Source organism: Myotis davidii, unplaced genomic scaffold, assembly GCF_000327345.1.
Source record: "Myotis davidii unplaced genomic scaffold, ASM32734v1 scaffold73, whole genome shotgun sequence".
In the NCBI taxonomy this organism is placed as follows: Eukaryota; Metazoa; Chordata; class Mammalia; order Chiroptera; family Vespertilionidae; genus Myotis; species Myotis davidii.
In genome coordinates this window covers 1870066-1890336 of record NW_006286675.1, presented here as the reverse complement: position 1 = coordinate 1890336, position 20271 = coordinate 1870066, and the positions used below count along the sequence as shown (strand labels likewise).

At 51.3% G+C, this 20271-nt stretch overlaps 1 protein-coding gene and 1 pseudogene across 1 annotated transcript in view; one reads left to right on the top strand and one right to left on the bottom strand.

The window, feature by feature from the left end:
- LOC107182207 overlaps nucleotides 1-11502 on the bottom strand; it is a 59915-nt pseudogene extending 48413 nt beyond the window's left edge.
- Nucleotides 10292-20271, top strand: part of OXTR (oxytocin receptor) — an 18760-nt gene continuing 8780 nt past the window's right edge. The window contains exons 1-2 of the mRNA XM_006758215.2: nucleotides 10292-10530; nucleotides 11392-12414. Of these exons, the coding sequence (XP_006758278.1) occupies nucleotides 11559-12414 (856 nt within the window). The 5' untranslated portion in view covers nucleotides 10292-10530; nucleotides 11392-11558. The remainder of the gene's footprint in view (nucleotides 10531-11391; nucleotides 12415-20271) is intronic.

The following is a 20271-nucleotide window of genomic DNA, read 5'->3' as shown; positions in this document are numbered from 1 at the left end:
TGGCCTGTGAGTCCCTACAAGATCTGGCTCTTGTTGACATTCATGACCTCATTTCTTCCCACTCTTCCTCAGTTCACTCTGCTCTGGCCACACTGTCCTTCGTATTCCGCCAGATTGCTGCTGCCTCTGGGCCTTGGCCTTTGCAGCTGTCTCTGTCAAAAGTGTTCTCCCAGATCTTTCCGTAGCCTGATCCTTCTCCAGTCAAGTCCTTGCTCACTGTTACCTCCTGAGATGGGCCTTCCCTGACCATCTTATCTTGAATAGTAGCCCAAGCCTCCTTACCTTGACTTGTTTCCTTTAGGGTACTTACACCTCCTTCTTTTATATTAATGCTCTAAGTTTGTATTTGTGTCTGATCTGGCTCCCCCACTACAGGGTCAGCTCCATGAGGGTAGGGACTCTGTCTATCTTACTGAAAGCTGAATCTTTAGGGCCTGAAGCAGTGCCTGCGGCATAGTGGGAGTTGTGCTGTGTTAACACGTGTCGTGTAGATGTGTGCTGTGTGCGTGGAGTTTATATCCCTGGGAGTTCTCACTAGGCTATACGGTAAATCCCTTGTAGACAGGGTTGTGTTTTACTAAACACCTCTGTTTGTGAAGGAATGGGGACAATGATTCCTGCCTGTGGACCTCATGGGGTTGTTTTGAAGCTCCAACAAGCTAATAGACCACGGAATGTGCTCTGAGGAACAAAAGCAGGACAAGTACTGGAGGTGGTTCTGATTTGGCCTTCTTTATAAAGCATATTTGGCTCCCTGCAGACTCTGAATTTTGCAGGCTCAGAGGAGCCAGGCTTTGTTCCCAGGTTCAGTCCTCCCTGTCTACAGCCTCATCTGGATGCCAGTGGTGGCCATTCCCTCTCTGGATACCCTGGGCATCTGCTGGTGGTGACCTCATAATGCCAGACAGGACCCTGGGTGCCGCACACCCACCTGGGAGGACAAACCAAAGGTAAAGTTGGACGAGACAGCAACCCTCATGCTACTTCTGTGCCTGCTGGGTAGTCTGTCAGGGAGTGATGGCTCCCCTTCTGTTTTGGTTGACCAGGCCACTTAATGATCTTTTCATTGAGCCTGAACTTCAGAAAGCTTCAGGAGCAAGAAAGCTCGATAAAGCCTGGGGCAGCTCTGTGTGTATGGGTAGGGTGGGTATGTACCTTGCTGCTCTCAATACTGAATGTTAGTTAGATTAGAATTAGAGTTTCAGCTAAACTTAATTTAGGCTAAAGTTAATTAATTTAGGTGAAACATTCTCCCCAAAGGCAACCTGGTGTAGAAGAATGTGACCTGAGTTTGGAACTAGCGCTAGCTGGATTTGAGCCACGCCTCCCCGACCCACCAAACTATGCCTGGCAGAGGGGTATTTTGCAACCCAAGTTAGTACCTTAAGTCCCTCTTTAGGTGCATGTCCCTCCGGAAGGGAAAAATGCATGCAATCTCTAACCCATCCGTAGAAATAAGTGAATCTAAGAACTTCCTTGAATCCCAGATAAATCTAAGAGCTTCTTCCTTGAATCCCAGAGAAATCTTAAGAGTTTCTTCCTTGAATCCCAGACACCTGGGGGAAGGGGTGTGAAAGAGAGGAGGGCTCCCTTAATGTCACGTGCCCCAGGCCTTACAGTGTCCCTCCACCGACCTTTAAGAGACACTGAACATTTGTCTTGTGCCAGGCGCTTTTTATTTCATCTCACGTAAGCCTCACATCTGTTCAGGAAAGGGGTCCTTGTCATCTTGTTATTCTTGAGGAGACATCCCTTTTCCCCTTAGGACTTGCCTGGCACACTGTCAGTCCTTGGATTTCCGTGTATGTGGCAGGCATTGGTTCATTAGCCAACTCTTTCGACATGGGACCGATGTGCACGCAATGTGCTAGACAGGGATATAGCAGTGAATGCAACCAGGCTCGCTTCCGCCCCAGGGACAGACATTAGTCAAAACCCACACAAACTTAGGGGAGATCACACGTGTGGAAAGTGCTGAGAAGGAGAGGTACAAGAGGTGCTGATGGAGTGAGGTGGATGTGGTGGTTTGCTGGGATATGAACTTGGCCAGGCTGTGGGGGCGGTGACGAGTGCAGATACTGGAAAGACAGTTTGGCCCAGGGCTGCACAGGCCCCCTGGGTGGGCCAGAAGGCACGGACTGTCTTTGCTGGCCTGGAAGGCATCGGACCTTCTCTGGAAGCTGTGCTGAGTTGCCACCGGCCCTGCAGCTTGCAGAGGCTTCTGTTCTCATTTCTAAGGTCTCATTTGCTCAGTACTTTGCATCTCATTTAGGACTGTGTGGTTTCTTTAGGACTAATACTGTGGGCTCCTAACCTGGGACACTGGGCAATGATATTGGGGTGTGATGGGTGTGTGGGGTGGGGGCACATGGAGAACTCACTGACATGGTCTTGTAGTGCTCTTGTCAGGGGCCCCTGGTTCACTCAAATTGGGGTGACTATGAAGTGGACCTTAAGCTTTGTGGCTTTGGGTACAGAGGACCAATCCCAGCTTGATCTTCTGACCGTTGAGCATGACCATTGCTTCCTAACCTGTGGTCCCCAGGCTCTGGGCATTCTTGTAGGCAGCAGCCCTCTAACAGCTGCTGCTTCCTGATAGCAACCATGAACCAGGCACCAACTCCCTCAGCTCTTACTTTGTTGACGCTTCCTGAACAATTCAGTGACATGGAGTGATTGTGGATTGCCCAGAATGGCACAGCAGTGCCTTTGGTCTCACACACTCCCAGAGCCTCGCCACTCCCTGCAGGAGCAGTCTTTTCTCCTCCTGAACCTGGAGCCTTGTGGACTAGAAGGAGGTGGATGCAGTCTGACTCGTGAGGCTAAGCTCCAGGAGAGAATGGCCTTTTCCTTAATCTCTGCCTGTGTGTCTGTTTCTTCTTTCTCCATCTCAGCCTCTATCTCTGTGTCTCTCTGTCTGTCTGTATGTCTCTCAGGATGCTTGCCTGAGTGAGGCAGCATAGGGACCCACTCGTAGGTGCTCTGACCCACAGCCCCAGCTTGGGTCCCAGCCGGAACCGACTGCTTCAGTGAGAGATGAGTCAATCCTTCCCAAGCCTAGGGTGATTCCAACTCCCAGCCTTCAAGTTTCTTCGGTTGATGGTGAATGGAGCAGAGGCGAGCTGTCCTTGCCAATCCCTGCTCAAACCATTATTTCATGAGCAAAATGTTGTTTTAAAACACTACATTTGGGGACAATTTGTTTTGCAGCCATTGTAACTGGAGCATGTGGACATTATCATCATCCTCCCTGGTTGCACATTAGGCACAGAGAGGCTGTTAGTGTCTCTCAAGCATCAAGGTTGAAATCCAGGCTGGCCTGGCTCCTCCATGCAATGCTAATTCCAGGGGCAGGGCATCTATCCAAGGAGCGCCTGCATGAGCCCTTGCATTGAATCCTCCTCTGCCATCCTTGAATTGTTAGGGTTTCCCAAAGGCAGGAAGAAGGAGACTGTAGGGGAGCTAGGCTTCAGGATCATCAATTTTGGAGGGAAGGGGATGCCTACTCTCTGGGACCCTAGTCCAAGTCCCAGAACACACAGTTCTCAGAAAAAAAGGTAACAGACTAGGAGAAAGTCAGGCATCTGATATGATACCAATTTTTTTTAGTGGGGCAATGTTAGGCCCCATGTTGTGAGCTGTTTCTCTATCTGTAAAGTGGACAAGGTATGGGATTTAACAGTTAGAGGGACACGGGGCACTTCCAGTGGGGAATGGGCTGAGCAAGGACATGGAGGTGGACTGTACAGGAGGGTCCAGAGAGCTGGCTGGGTAGCCATACCTGGTACAGGTACCTGAGTGGTGTGGGTGAAGAGGAGGCTGACAGATGGGCCGGGGTCTCAGAAGGGGCTGCGGGATGGGATTAAGAAGATTCTGCTAAGGACTGGGCGTTTGTATTGGAGAGAGAGCTCGGACAGTAGGGAGTTTAATCAGTACCAAGTCTGGTGTCCTGGTCCAGCTCAGCCCCCCTTTCACTGGGTGACAGCGAACAAACCTTTCTTCCTTTCTGCACCTCAAGTTCACCTGTGTGAAATGAATGTAGGTGTGTGTCCATGTTCCTCACAGTCCTCATGCTCTCGAACCCTGGGTCTCGGGGCTGCTCAGGGATGTTGCTCGTTCTGTAGAGAGCTCCAGCTCCGGCATCTGTCTGCCCCAGGAACGCAGGTGCCTTGGCGGTCCTGCCCAGGTTTGGTGCATCCTTTCTGTGAGGACCTATTGTTGGAGGGGGCCCTTTAGGATACTGTTGATGAAGTGTCACAGACAGCCCACTAGTGGAGAGAGTGCACTGCCTGCAGCCGAGGAAGAGCTGGGAGTAAGGAAGCAGCCACTCTGTTCTCTCTGTGGCCTTCAGAGGGGTGAGCTGCTCCAGGACCAGGACCCCAGAAAAACTCCGCCTCCCGCTTGGCTGCCCAGCCCCACTCAAATCAGAGCTGGCTGAGGATGCCTGAGAACACTTGCAGAAAGGCCCTGACTTCTCCAGCAGAAGAGAAAACACTTTCCATAGCGAAGGCAGAGCAGAAAGTGGAGGATGGAGATATGTTGGTCAGTCCTGAGGCTTTTGGAATTCTCTCCACACATTGCAAAAATAACCCATATGCATTATGAAAATCAGAAGGTACAGATAATAAAAATACTTAAAACCATCCATAACCCTACTGTTACTGAAATCCAGGGGTTTGCCACTTGGGGTGCTCTATTAGAAAATGAGACATGGTGGCTGTTAAGTGGTTTTATTTAATTGCAGTAAGTAAATTAAAGAAGGAGATTCATACCCAAAACTATGCCTCCTGGGAAGGGAGGCCTAGCCATTGCTTATATATGCTATTTGGTTAATTGTATGTTGATTTCTTCTTTACAGTTGACCCTGCCCATCCAGTTCCCTTCCCGTCAGCTCATCATGTTTACTGTAATATCTGCAAAATAGTGTGCTGCATTTTAACATTTAGTAAGAAATAACATTTACAACTGCCCAGACCTTGAGACCCATGTCCTATCTAACACTAACATCCAGAGATAACTGCTAATTTGTTTGTAATATCCTTTATAGACCAGTCTCCCCTCCTTTCCCCTTCTCGTTTCCTCCCTTTTACCATCCTTCCCCCTTCTTCTTCTTCTTCTTCTTCTTCTTCTTCTTCTTCTTCTTCTTCTTCTTCTTCTTCTTCTTCTTCTTCTTCTCTCTCTCTCTCTCTCTCTCTCTCTCTCTCTCTCTCTCTCTCACACACACACACACACACACACACACGCGCATACACACGCGCGCGCCACCTTTCCATGTCAACACAGATCCACCCTACCATTTTTAACCTCTCTATAGCTTTTCACTGGATGTGCACAGTACTGGTCTTGTTCCACTTATCCCTTTTCACTGTTACCAATGATGCTTGATTAAACTTGTATACCTCTCTTTGCTTTTTTGCCTAATTGTTTCTTTAAGTTACATCACTTAGAAGGGTTAGTCGCTGTGTCAACAATTATCCATGGATTCAGACTTTTGATACATATTGTCCAGGCTATTCCAAAACACATTCCCTTCAGTCAGCAATGTTTGAGAGCATCAGACCCCCGGCTCCCTCCCCCTCCCCCCGGGGCATTTTCCTTTTTCATTTTCATCTGTCTGCTAGGTGAAAATGATAATATTTCACTGGCTGGACTCACTCTTTCTATAGAGCATGTTAGCCTTTCCCATACAGCACATACTCATTCTTTCTGCTAGTGTTTATTGAGTACCTACTATGTGCCTGAGCCTCGTTGACACTGAGGATGCTTCATTCGTCTGTTCTATACTCACTGCTTCACCGTGTGTGTTTTGCTGCCCAGACTTAGAGGATGATAAGAAGCGAGAGCTGTGAGGGACCATGGAGATTGTCTCATTTTAAGGAAAGAAAATGGGGCCAGGCAGGCATGGTGCTTGCCCATGGGCCACACCGGACAGTGCATTCCTGGTGGCATTGTAACTGAATTCAGGCAGAGATTCTGGTCCCTCTGCTTGCCTTGATTTTCTCACCCGGCTCCGGAGCACTGGTTGGTGGAGTTCAACTCTGGACCCACAGCACTGCCTTTCAGGATCACTCCACTGGGCACCCAGCAGGTGCTTAGAAAATATGTATTAAATGCATGTTTGTGCATAACAGAGCACAGGAAATAGTACAAGGTGGTCAGCATCCCAGGCAGATTTCTGTTGGTTACCCCTCTGGGAAGAAATATCTTTTCCCTTTCTCTCTCCCTCCTTCTTTCCTCCTTTCTTTCTTTCTTTTTTTTTTTAATAAAGAAGAACAATGAATGGTTGTTGGAATTGGTGGAGGAGGAGAGGTGGGGCTGCCTGAGGCTTGGGACAGCTTTGTATTGAGAGCTGTCAGGTCACTGAAGTTTCCGGCAGGTTCCTTCTCAATCCTATTAGGAGCTGATAGAAATGGGCAGGAGTGTTGACAGAAGAGAGAGCTTTGTTTTAGTTGTGTGTCCTGTGTGCATCTAGACTGACCTCACATGATCCCAGGGAACTCTCTTACCCTCTTTCCTCAGCCCCCCTCTACTTTACCAAAACATCTTTCCAGTGTTCACCTCCAGAGCCTCTTGAATGCTGCTCAGGCCTTTCATGGCACAGGGGGTGGCTGGGTCCATGGACAAATGAGAGTGTGGTCTGGTTTCACTTGTGACACTAGGCAAGTCCTTGCCATGTGGCCCCAGGCACCACCCTATTCAGGCTACCTCTGTTCTCAACAGCTTCTTAATTGATTTGCCTGCTTCCAATCTATGCCCCCAACCCCCACAATGTAAATGCTTATCACTGATCACAGCTCTCCTTAAAAACCCCAAATCTTCCTGGCACCCTGAGTGAGAGAGAGAGAGAGAGAGAGAGAGCACAAAGTCCCCACCATGGCTCCCAGAGGGGGTGGTCTGGTTCTCCCACCCTCTCTACATTTGCCTCATGCTTCATGCCCGCCATGCTGGCCTTCTTAACCAGCTGTGTGGCTGTGGGCAAGCCCCCTTCCCTCTCTGAACCCATTTCCTCCTCTGTGAAATAGACACGAGAATCACAGCCATTCTGCTTGTTTTGAGATGTATGGCCACTTTTAAATGACCCTCCACTCTTCCAGGCCCTAATCCTCCAAAAGAAGTCACAACTTCAAAGATCCTGACTCTGAATAAGCCTTTCCATCTGCAACAGAACAGCCTGTTTTTATTCCAAGGTCTGTGATTACTGAAAAATGCTTTTCTCTCTAGTTATGTCTTAACCTAGGCCAACAGTGTACCAAGGGAGAACATTTTTTTATGCCAATTTCTAAATAGTTGCGCTGTGACATCCACTGTCAGTGGGCATGTTCGTGGAATTAGAAGCATCATGCCTTATCTCTGTCATCATGTCCTCTCTAGAAGAATGGCACATATGCATGAGTAACATGCTTTCTCACAAAGATTCCTCCTCATGTTGATTTCCACAGAAATACTGTTCTGGGAAGCACAGGCTTGCCCCTGGTGACTAATTTGTTGAGGGATGTTCTTGGGTAGTCCAGCAATCATTTTCTCAACATATTTTTATTGATAGGTATGTATGATAGGAAAGATGGTAGGTAAATACATAAAGGACTTTGATATATGGGATCGATACTAGGCACTTACAACGGAATGGGGAGACTGAGCACATTCACATTACCAGTGAAATCTGCACTGTGCAAACCTGCGCTCACCCAGCAGAGGCTCAGAAAGTGGGGAGTTCCCAGAGGGCAGGGTAGTCAGAGAAAGAGGGTGTCCCTGATTAGGTAGATTTAGAATTCCCATCACACCAGTTAGGTTCAAAGGAGTTACTGTCCTTTTTAATTGTGGTTTGTATTTGTAGTTTTGTGTTGTTAAAAAGTCCTCAAATGTACTGTTAGAAAGTTCCTTTTTTTAAATCCTCACCCCAAGATATTTTTAAATAGATTTTAAAGAGAGAGAAAGGGATTGAGATAGATAGATAGATAGACAGAGAGAGAGAGAGAGAGAGAGAGAGAGAGAGAGAGAGACGGTGTTTGGCTAACTGAATTGAAAAGGCATGAGGAACTCCATCCAGAAGGATTAATAAGATGGAGGTTGATTGGATGAGAAACAGTTTTCATTGGATGGACCTGGGGTGAGGACTGTCAGTATAACACAGAGTGAGTTGTACAATACTTCCCTGTTTGCAAAGCACTGCTCATGTGGGGTGGGGGCAACGTCTCCTCAGCTGGAGGCACTGGGGGTGGGAGCATGTCTTATTCATTGTGAGGAGTCTTCACAGGGACCCCACAGTAAATAGCACCTCCCCGCATCCCCGCCTGGCTTTTGCACACTTGAGAAATAAAACAAGATGAATGGGAATCAAACCATTCACCCCTCCCCCACCCCCACCCCCGATGAAGGCTACATGAGATTTTATCTATTGTATGAGACCGAATGGCCCTGCTAAGTGTGTCCAGAATTCTGCATAGGACTGGGCAGGCCTCTCATGTGGGCTGGAAGAGTGTAGCCTTGGAGAAGTGGCCCAGGAAAACTGTTCCCTGAGGCAGCTCTCTTCCTGCAGAGTGAGGGGCAGGCTGGGCTCTTCAGGCCCAAGGTTTCCTTCCAGAATTTACCCCTCAGGGTGTTTAGGGGAAACCCCTCATCATCTGGCCATGGAATGGGGCTGATGTGTTTTACCCCCTAGGATTAAGCTCCGATGTGGCATGGATCATAAAACTTCAGAAAACCAGAGGATGTGATCTAAGAGATTAGCTACTGACCAGCCCTCATTTTACTTATGCAGAAATGGAGGCCCAGAGTCACTTAATCTTCATCTGAGTGGTCTGAAACTTTCATATGTAATTAGTGTGGCAGATACTATTAATATTGTTTAAAAAACCCACACAAGACAACAGGCCTCAAGTGGTGTTACTTATGCTAAGTCCAACATTGCCAAACTGAGATTTAACCTAATTACAGTTCTACTCTCCCAGAGATGGAATCCTAAACCGGCCAGGAGTCCCCTGATCAGCACTAATTAGGTAATCTACCTGATAAACCCATCATCTCCTACAGGGAAAGTAACTTTGCAATAACCAAACCACTTTTTGCCTAGTATAACTCCTTCTGCTCCCTTCTGCTTATAAAAAGTCTTTCATTTTGTAAGAGTCCTCTGAGCTGCTTTCTGTCTGCTAGATTGGATGCTGCTTGATTCATGAATCATTACATAAAACCAATACAATCTTTAAAATGGACTCAGTTGAATTTTTCTAAACAATATTTTTCTAAACAAATATTTCTAGTTGTTTTCTAAAAAAGACAACTCTTGCCTCTCACCCCTTCACAATGCTGCAGGAAGTGGAATCCCCAGGCCCCATCCTAGAAGGCGCAGTTCACTAGAACCGAGGGCCCAGGGCTACTTAAGGGTCAGCCCGGAGTCTTGGCATTGGACTGTAATTGTGGAATCAGGAAACAGGGTCCTTGGCTAACTCAGCTGTGTCCACATAATGAAAAGGAGAAGTGAAATGTCAGGAGGAAATACATATTTAATAAATTTTAAAGAGCTCTGTTATTTTTTGAATCTCCACTTTTTTTCTTCTGCCTTCATTATAGCCACTGTAAATTACTCCAAAAACCAATTTTAGAATAGAAAAGGAGCTAGGAGCCAGAGGAGCAGTCTTTAACATTTAACCTTCCTTTGGCACTATGTAGGAGTTTAATTTTGAAGCATGGCAAGGAGGTAGAAATGATTTAGGGCCCCATATGAACAGAATCACTTTAAAATGAAGATATAACCCTCAATCCCCTTGAGATCGCTCCCTAAAACTACTTAAACAACGAAGACCTCTCCCCGTGCTGATTAGAACAGACAGCATTTCTAATTCCTCAAGAATGGGAATATGAGCAAAAGTATTCCAAAGCAAGGACTTACTCGGATTCACTGGAAAATCCACCACATCAAGCCCCTGGGAGGGGGGGAAAGGCCCTGAAATTAACCTGCCTGGTATATGGGAAATATCAGTTAAATGCTTTTGCAACTTCATCACCATCTACTCGGGAAAACACCGCTATTCAAGCCTCCCATTGCCCGAGAGTCTTCAGCTTCTGAACCAAGAAAGGAAGAAACCAACAGGGTTATTTACAGGTTCCTTCCTTCCAGTTTTAAGCCTCTGAAATAAACCTGCTGGTTACCGCTGCCAACGCCTAGCGGGTTAACCTGGCTCTGCGGGGTCGGCTCTGTCAGATTTCTGCGCCCCCCGGCGGGTTTCTGTGGTGGTGCAGCCCCGGTCACTCGCTGCAGAAAAGCGGCCCCTGGCAGAGGACACCGCGGGCTGACGCTGTCCGCGCGCACCAGCCTGGGTGGCGCTCCTCGCTCGCCTCTGTCCCCATCCTGCGACCATCAGGCTGCGGGAGTGGATTTTTGCGGAGGCGCCTGAGTGCAAGAACTCAATATAGTGTCAGACGGTGCCAACACAGCCACCCCAACCTGGGCTGGGAGCGCAGGCATCTTTGGAGTCTTCCGCGGTGGTGCAACTCCGGGAGCCAACTTCAGGCCAGTCTGTGGATTCGGTGCAGGTACCTGGATCCTGCCCCTCAGTGGATGGGATGGCTGGGACTGATGGGCCATTTCGGATCCAAGTGAAAGTGGTGAAATGCCTCGATCTCCTGGTTCCTGTAGGCGCGCGGGGTGCCCCAAGATTGTAAAGTGACAGAGCCCATGATTCTAGGGACCAAGATGCGTGTTGGAATGCCCGAGGGTGTTGGGTTGGGGAAGCGCCCTTCGGGAGGGGACTGGGTCCGGGAGGACCCCGCGGGAGGGGTTTTGGGAACAGCGGTTGGGCGTCCTGGAGGCAGATACTGAGGCAGGGTTTCCTAGAAGGGACCGCTGGGCTGGGGTTCCACGGAAGCAGCTGCTGTGGAAATTCGGGGTTGGGGGGATGGTTAAGCGTCTTAGAAACAGGAAATTGCAGGAGGGTCCTGAGCTGTGGTTTTCCAGGCAAGGGCTGCCAGGGATCTCCGGGGGGAAGTAACGGGAGAAACGTTTCTAGGAAAGATTTGGGGGTCTCCCGGGAAGTGGACTCTCGCTGAGAGTCCTGGGGGCGGGTAGCTAGTTTGGGGACCCCTGGGGAAGGTGGCTAGTTTAGTAGGCGTCCCAGTCCTGGGGCACAGTGGCCGATTAGGACTTTCCCCTCTCCTCTGTCGAAGCGACTGAATCCCACAAGGAACTGGCTGTCCGGTAGGTTCGCGCTCATTTCCAGCAGCTCAGAGGAGGTACCGCAAACGGGGATTTCTGGGGTGGCGGCTGAGCAATCCCGGGCTGGCAGTTGTGCCCCGAGTCTCAGAGGATTTGCGGTCCTGGGAAGGGGACACCTACGCTGCACGTGCGTCGGTAGAGAACTGTGGTGGTCTTTTCAAGGCCCTGGGGGTTTGTTTCAGGGTCCCACCCAGCAGATCTGCCCGCGGAGTCTCCGGGAGAGAAATCAGAGCCGCCCCAGGCACGCCAGGAGGCCCCCCCGTTGCGCCCTACCCCGTCGGGTCCCGCCCCATCGCGTCGCGCCTTAAAAAGCACCAAAGGCCAGGATCACGCAGTGGTGGCCACGGTCATGGAGGGTACCCCTGAGGCCAACTGGAGCGCGGAGGTGGTCAATGGGAGTGCGGCGCCTCCGGGGGCAGAGGGCAACCGCACGCAAGCGCCGCAGCGCAACGAGGCCCTGGCGCGCGTGGAGGTGGCCGTGCTGTGCCTCATCCTCTTCCTGGCACTGAGCGGCAACGCCTGCGTCCTGCTGGCGCTGCGCACCACGCGCCACAAGCACTCGCGCCTCTTCTTCTTCATGAAGCACCTGAGCATTGCCGACTTGGTGGTGGCGGTGTTCCAGGTGCTGCCGCAGCTGCTGTGGGACATCACCTTCCGCTTCTACGGCCCTGACCTGCTGTGCCGCCTGGTCAAGTACTTACAGGTTGTGGGCATGTTCGCCTCCACCTACCTGCTGCTGCTCATGTCGCTGGACCGCTTCACGTGGCTGGGCTGCCTGGTGGCCAGCGCCCCGCAGGTGCACATATTCTCCATACGCGAGGTGGCTGACGGCGTCTTCGACTGCTGGGCCGGCTTCATCCAGCCCTGGGGGCCCAAGGCCTACGTCACGTGGATCACCCTCGCCGTCTACATCGTGCCGGTCATCGTGCTGACCGCCTGCTACAGCCTCATCTGCTTCAAGATCTGGCAGAATTTTCGGATCAAGACGGCGGCGGAGGGGGCGGCCAAGGGGCCCGAGGGCGCGATGCCGGGCAGCAGGGAGGGCACGGCCCTGGCTCGAGTCAGCAGCGTCAAGCTCATCTCCAGGGCCAAGATCCGCACGGTCAAGATGACCTTCATCATCGTGCTGGCCTTCATCGTGTGCTGGACACCATTCTTCTTTGTGCAGATGTGGAGCGTCTGGGACGCCAATGCGCCCAAGGAAGGTAGTGCGGGGCGGGAGACCGGGAGGAGCAAGCACGCTGGCTGGGCAGGGCCCTGCTTCTGCTGCCTCCGCACATCCCGGGGTCTGGGGGCTTGGGGGTGGGGTGGGAATCCTGCAGAGCTGGGTTTGATTTATGCATGGCTCCATCATCCACAGGCCAAGTGATTTTGGGTGTAAATTCCCCGAGCCCGACTTCCTCTTTTGTAAAATGACAATAATGATGAAAGTACCAGCTCTCACTCGGCAGTAGGGAATGAAATGAGAAAAATGCACATAAAATCCTTAGCACAGTCCTTGCTCTGCACATGGTAATGGTTCCTCATTACGGACCAGGAAACGGAGGTTCAAGTGACTGCCTTTAAGAATTGTTGGCGAGTGGTGGAGGTCACTCTTGAACCCAGGCCCAACTTCAAGATCCCTCCACTTTAAGTTCACTTTGTGTTGAACTTCCATTCTAAGTTCAAGTCAGCCTGAACCCACAGGTTCTGGTTCCGATAAGGGCAGTCAGTGGTAGATGGGCGATTGGATTGGTCCAACCAAGTGTGATAGGGTGCTGGGCGGGGCAACCTGGGGAGGTGGTTTGAGTCTCTGAGCCCTGGCTTGGTGGAGGTGGTAGAGAGGTGACACCGGGTGCTATAGGCAAGCGTGGGGGCTAGGGAATGTGCTTCTGCTGGGGCTGTGGGGGAAGAGAGGAGAGCAAGGACCCACATTTTCAAATTTGACGGGGAGATTTGGGTGATTTCTGTAGGTGGGGAACTTGCCCTCCAGTTGGAGGACTGTGGAGGTCAGTGCTGAGGGTGTCCAAGCTTGGCTGGTGCCTGGGTGATTGGTAGAAGAGAAGGAGAGGAAAGAATGGGGTGACCTGTGGGGAGGGAGTTTGGGGAAGCAGAGAGCACTATGGGCTGGGGGAGGGGGGAGCGCTAGGGACTGTCTCTGGGTGGCTAGGAGCTCCAGGCAGTTGCTGTCTCATTGCCCACAATTTGCAAAGAGTAGGAGGGGCAATCAGTGGTGGTGAATAACTCACACCTTTTTGTTTGAGGTAAGCACATAAAACTGCACTGGGATGCCCGGGACTCCAGTGTTTGTCAGGAGATACCAAGGGGTTTGCTTTTATCCTATCTGCCTTTGAGGCAGTGCAAATGTCCCATTTCCTGATATAATCATTACTGCTCCCAAGCGTCTCAAACACAACCATCCGGTGCAAGCTGAAACCTCCCTTCATTCAGCTGGATACCTTTGCTTTGCTCTCTCCCCAAAACCACAGACTCCCAGCTTTCCCAGCCCTCCCAGGTAGTCTAGCATTATTCCTCGGTCAGTTGTCTTCAATATTTATTGAGCACTTTCGTTATGCCATTCTAGCTGTGAGGGGTAAGGTTGCTGAGAGGACTCAGCAAAGCCAGCCTGGCTTCCTCACCCAGTCCCTGGTCACACCTTATAGAGGGGATTCAGGGATCCAGAGAGGGGAAGACACTTCCTCTGGGTCACACAGCAAGTCAGAGGCAGAGCAGCCACTAGAGCTGGGGTTTCCTATTCACCCCCCATTTCTTCCTGGGCTAGGGCTCTTATTCGGGAATTAGGTTGGGCAGAAGCCAGCAGTGAGATGTAAGTAAGATGAGACACCAGGCCATCCATTCTTGGGCAGGCTCCTGGAGAGACCAGACCCAGGCCTTGAGGAGCTCAAACACCAGCCCTTGAGGAAGTGAGGCTGACCCTCCCTTAGAGTGGATATTGGGGAGACCTGGGATCTAGTGCTCCCTCCAACCCTTACTAGGTATAGGAATTTTGGTGAGGATCCCCACTTCCCCTTGACCCTTAGTATCTTACTTTTAGGTGAGGACATTTCAGCATTCATTTCGTTCATTCGGCAAATACTCTGACTCCTCTCTTTGTAGCCTCCTCACCACCCCATTTATTTTCCTCCCTGGTGATTTTCCCCCTCCTCCCTCCCTTCTATATGACTTCCTGTGTCCGTCCCCTCACCTGCTCTCCTCTTTCTCACTTTTCTCCCCAAAGATTGAGAGTATGTGGTCAGCAAATGTCATAATCACTCAGTGAAGTGTAAATCTTTTTTACACTTTAAAAGCACCCCGAGTTGCCTTGACCAGTGTGTTCAGTGGTCAGAGTGTTGGCCCTCTCACCGAAGGGTCGCAGGTTCAATGCCTAGTCAAGGGCATGTACCTGGGTTGCAAGTTTGATCCTGGTCCCATGTGGGAGGCAAGCTGTCGATGTGTCTGTCTTTGTCGCTGTCTCTCTCTTTCTTCCCCTCCTCCTCCTCCTTGTCTCCCTTTCTCCTTCCCATCCACTCTCTCTAAAAAAAAGAAAAAGGAAAAATATCCTAGGGTGAGGATTAATAACAACAACAAAATGTACACCAAGCAATTTATTTGTCTGTCTTAGAAACAAGACACAGGAAAAGAGAAGAGAAAGTGCCCCTTGGGTAAAGTTAGGGTGGAGCCCTTCTGGTCCCCGGAGAGTATCCTGGGCGAGGCTTCATAGAGACGGGCTCCTGCTCAGGCTCCAGGAGCAGGGAAAGAAATGGACTCTCTGAATCGGAATCTCACGTCTTTCTTGCCTTTGCTCCTTTGCTTTTTCCTAGTTCAGGGTGGGTCTCACATGAAAAGCCAAGGTCCCCTGGTCCTCCGGGGCATTCTCTCCTGGGTGCTGGAGAAGAGTACAAATGCAGACCACAGGGGATTCATGGCTACGTGTCGCCAGCACCCCTCCCTCCCCACCTCCAGCGTGTTGCCAGGAGCAGGTGCCAGCCCACGTGGGAGAGGACTCGGGCTCTGGCCACCAGCCTGGCCAAGGCATGCAGGGTTCCGAGTGGACGTGGGCTCAGCCAGAATACACTTCCTGTGCCCACTTGACATTAATCTGGATAATTGCAAGTAGCCGGCTGGGCCATCAGAAATGATGGTATTTACAGTTACCTTGGAGATATGACTCAGTCTAGAAACTGTCGGCAAGCGTTAAGATTCAAAGAGAGATGCTCTCAAGTTACTCAGGAGATGTTGATCAGCAAAGTGGAATCAGTGCACAGCCCCCACTCTCCTGTCCAAGAGGAAGGTGACTTACAAGAGATGCAAAATACCTAGGCCAGGGCTCCTTGCTCTGCTGTTGCCTGGGAGTGGAGAATGGAGCTCCGGGGGCTTGTTGTGGACAGTGTGACATTCTTCAGGGAAACCCCTGGACAGACAGGCTCAGACCAGGGCAGCAGGGGTCAGATGTGGGATCTCTTCTGCCAGTAGCTTCATCTGGAAAACAGAACCAGAAGCAGTTGCAGAGCAGAGTGGCTGGGGAAGTCATGCTGGCCGTGGCAGCTGGTCCCGTGGCCTCTTGCAGGATATAGGCCCCTGCCTCCAGCAGGGCTCACCCTCAGGCGTTCTCTCCAAACCCAGGTGCCCCTTTTACAATGCTCTCCCCCAACCCCCACACCTTCATTCAAACCAGGGGCCGCCTCTATGGGCTGAGAACTCACCTTATTCCAAAAATAATTTGAGGTGGGTGGGGCACTAAGATTCAGGTACTGCAACAAGATAAAGTAGACATAGGAAACTTAGATAAGGGGACAAAAGAGTAAGACAATTATAATCACAGCAATAATAACGTCTCTGTGTGGAGGTGAGCCGCACACAGTCTTCTTTCCCAAAGAGCCGAGCTAAGAGGAAAACTCAGTTTCAATATTTCCACTGATTGGAAGGAAAAACAATGAGTGATAAGAGCGATAGCGGGCTGCCCCTGTCAAGCCTCCAGGTATTGGACAGGTCACACATGGTGGTAATTTAATGAGCTCCCCCTTTTAAAGCAGCCACACGCTGGAGTGCTGACTAGGTGAGCCTGCGGACTGCAGGAGGAGGGCTGAGACCAGACACCCATCCATGCAGGGGTGACAAGCCCCACCTGTATCCTTCAGAATCCAATTCCACAGCCTAAGACTTGGCACCAACCTTCCCCCTTGAACTTGCTGAAGTTGGTTTTGCTGCTGGTCCCAAGAACTCCAGCCCTGAGGCAGTTCTGAGGGAGGAGATAGCGAGGGTGTGTCCCCTTTTCCAGGGGTTGGTGGATGCAGATTGGGTATGGTGAGCAGATTTTTAATCTCTGCCCCTAGTTCTCCCCTTCCAGTGTGTCTCTCCTGAAGTGCCCACTCCAGTTGGCATAGGTGAGAGAGAAGGGGGGCAGGTTGGCAGATGGGGGGGGATGTGCTGCCTGAACGCACCAAGCAGTGGCTCCTGTCTAGTCTCCATTCTCAGAAGCTGGGAAGCTAGAGGAGAACCTTTTGAATTAAAGGGAAATCTCACTCACAGTTCATTCATAGATGAGCCATTTTCATCTTTCAGAATAGTCCCCTTTTCTCTCGAACTTGCTGATTTCCACGGGAGCAAGAAATGCCCAGAGAACAGAGCAGGGCCTCCAGTGCATCGACCAGGACAGCGGGCCGGCACCATCGGGTCCTGGGCTCCACAGGTGCAGGGAAAGGGCTAACACAGCTGACCTGTGTGTGCAGGCTGCTGGCTGTTTTCTCCTGTGTGTCCTTGAGCAAGTGGTTTCCTCTCTCTGAGCCTCCGCTTCCTCCTGTGCGTAACAAAGGTAGCAAACTCGCGGAGTTACTACGAAGATGACATGCTGCGAAGGGTGGCACGTGGGGGCCACATGATCAGGGTCACTCTTCGCCCCTCCCCCATTCCACATGTTAAAGGTCCTGTTTGCATTCTCGGGGGTGACTGAGATTTGGGCAGTTACTCCTGTGGGAGCAGATGGACATTTCTCTCTTGAGAGCCTGGGTGGAGGGGGAGGAGGTGTAAGCAGAGCCTGCTGGACAGTAGGCGCTGTGTCCAGGCAGGTTGGTATGTGGAGGAGAGGCGAGTTAAGACTGGAGAGGTGAACTGTGAGCCTTGTCACAACAGGGATACTGCCTGTCCTGTTCACTGGTGCCTAGCACAGGCTGGGCACCCATGGGGATCTCAACCAGTGCTTGTTGAACAGAAACATGGGACCTGGAGGAGGCAGGTGCAGGAGAAAGGACAGGGATGCGTGTGTAGAGCTGGACTTAGAGGAATAGGACTTTCTAAGCAGCCCTGTCAGGAGTGTGGTGCCAGAAGGAAGGTTGAAATGCTCAGAGGCCTGGTTTTAAGTGTTTCCCATCTGATAATAGCTTCCCAGCCCCTCCCTGTTTTTGTGGAACCAAGGTCCCTCCAGTGTGCCTGCCATCTTACAAGGACACTGTGCCCAAGGTGTGGCTGGGCTGGGCAACTTGGAGAGGGGTCTGCTCTTCAGGCGACCCCCTGGTATGGAGAGCGGTGGGAAAGGTTGGGCTGGAGGAGACTGGACAGGGAGGTCTTAGCTTGGCCCTTCTGGGTATAAATTGCAATTAGAGGGACAGGTAAGGACCATACTCTTGTCTGATTATGCAATTGCAAGTTCTTTTACGTTCTTGGCTAGTGCTAATGTTTCCCTTTGAGTTCCTGGCCAAAGGTGACTTTTCTTCTTTTTAAAGGTTTGATTAATAGCAGCAAAAAATAAAAATCTGTTGGGGGAGGCTTTGCTACATATTTTTTTCTATTTGATGGGTGTCTGAGTGGGTTGGGGAGAGGGGGGCAGGGGTTGTGGGAGGAGATCAGCTCTCGGGAGGGACTCGGTGAGGCCTGGGGTCAAGGCTGGCCCGCCTGATGACCCCACCAGCTTGTGCTAGCTGTTGGAAGCAAAGGCAAGCCCATAGGCTCACTTTTGGGGGCTGGGTGGAGGCTGAATGGTGCTCTGCTGGACCCTGTATGTTAGTCCCCACCAGCCAGAGACCCTGGACCCTGAGATAACGCTGGGAAGTGATGAGAGTCCCTGTGGGGCATGCCTCTGGGTGGTCCGTGGCCTTTGCCATTCCCATGTGAGCAATGGAGATGGTACCTCCCGATGGGACACGACGCCCTGTCTGGGTATCAGTTTCAGTGAGGTGAGGAGTTGGATTAACTGATATCAGTACCACCCCTTGTTAAGTTCCAGACCTGAATCTGGCTCCATCTTTCCTCACCCAAACACAACCAGGGAAGGGGGCGTTTTCCCCATTTTACAGATTAGGACACTGAGGCTCAGGGAGCACATTGATTAAGTGGTGGAGCTGGGATTGAACCCAGTCACCGCATCTCAGACACTGCTAGATTGCATCGGGCCTGTCCCAGGCCAGCATTTTCAGTGTTCTATTTGCCTGAGTGTCGGGATCTGCTGGCACTGCTTTAAAAAGCTGATTCCTGGCTCTGTCCCAGGCGCACCATACCAGAGCCCTGCACCCGCTCTGTGACCTGGGCTCCTTCCGGCAGCACCCAGCCTCATGGCCACTATTGGCACTGCCCTCTCAGCCCTCTGGGCGTGACGCCTGTCGCTTGACTACCCCCGCTGCCCACTGATCCCTATAGCTCAGCACACACCCCACGTCCCACTTCCCTTCTCCTTTCATTACCACCTTCTTGGTTGAGAGCAGAGGTTTTCAACTTTGGCTATTGACATTTTGGGCCAGATAATCCCTGTAGTATGTTTAGCAGCATCCCTGGCCCTACCCACTAGATGCTATTGGTGGCAGCACGCACCTGTGGGCACCACCACACCGCTCTCCATACCCCCCCCAGTGTGACCACCAAAACCATCTCCAAACATTGCCCAGGTCCCCGAAGGGGCAGAGTCGTCTGGTTGAGAGCAGTAGTTTAGAGCCACATGCAGGCCTGGCCTGAACTGACATCCAGCAGGTGAGTGCACCTTGTCACCTAGCCTGGGCTCTGGCCCACCGGCTTCGTGTCCCCTTCCAGGCCTGCCGACCGGCCCCTTCCCACAAGTCCCTTTGCTTGGCTCTCACGCCGACAGTGTTCTCACCAAGGAGGGCCCACCCCTGTCTCTTCTGTGGAGACCCATCTTTCAGAGCCCAGTTCCAGTGCGGGTGCCATTGACCTCAGGGCCTGAGAAGGATGCTCTCAGGAGCTGTGCAGGGACAACCCCAACACGGCACCTGGCAGCCTCTTCCAGGGCTCCTTTCATGAAGCTCGCTCTGTCTCCCCAGCCAGGGGTCTCCTTCCTCCTCTGAACTCCAGTGCGTTCATTCTACCACTGGTTGTTCCGTGTCTCCCGAGGGTTCTGTCTGCACAGCCTCTGCCTGGGTCTGCCAGCCCTGGGTGAGGAGAGCTTGCAGGGAGCCCCCCCTTAGGCCTTCACCTGCCCTCCCAGGGCCAACAGCTGCTGTGTTCAGAACCGTGCGACAGGCAGGCTAAGGTTGGCCCCAGAATTCTGGGTGTACCACGGACCTCTGGGAGGGACACCCCCAGTGTCTGCCAGGCTGGTGTTGGGGTCTTATGTCCCATGGGGTAGTCAGATGGAGTGGCAGCAGTGACCCCCAAACCTGCCTAGACCTCAGTTTTCTGGGGTTAAAAATAGAGGTTAGCCCTAGCTGGTTTGGCTCAGTGGATAGAGCATTGGCCTGCAGACTGAAGAGTCCCGGTCTCGATTCCAGTCAAGGGCACATGCCTGTGTCGCAGGCTCGATCCCCAGTGGGGGGCATGCAGGAGGCAGCCAATCAACGATTCCCTCTCATCATTGATGTTTCTATCTCTTCCTCTCTCTCTGAAATCAATAAAAATACTTTAAAAAAAAGAATAGAGTTTAGGTTGGGAAGGGGGTGGAATATGCCAGTGGCATAGTGCCTAGCATATAGGAAGTGCTCAATAAATGTTTGCTTTTATTTTATTTTATTTTACTTATTTTTAATCCTTACCCAAGGATATTTTTCCATTGATTTTTAGAGAAAGTGGAAGAGAGAGTGAAAGGCAGAGAGAGATAGTGATGTGAGAGAAACACATCGATTGGTTGCCTCCTGCAGGAGCCA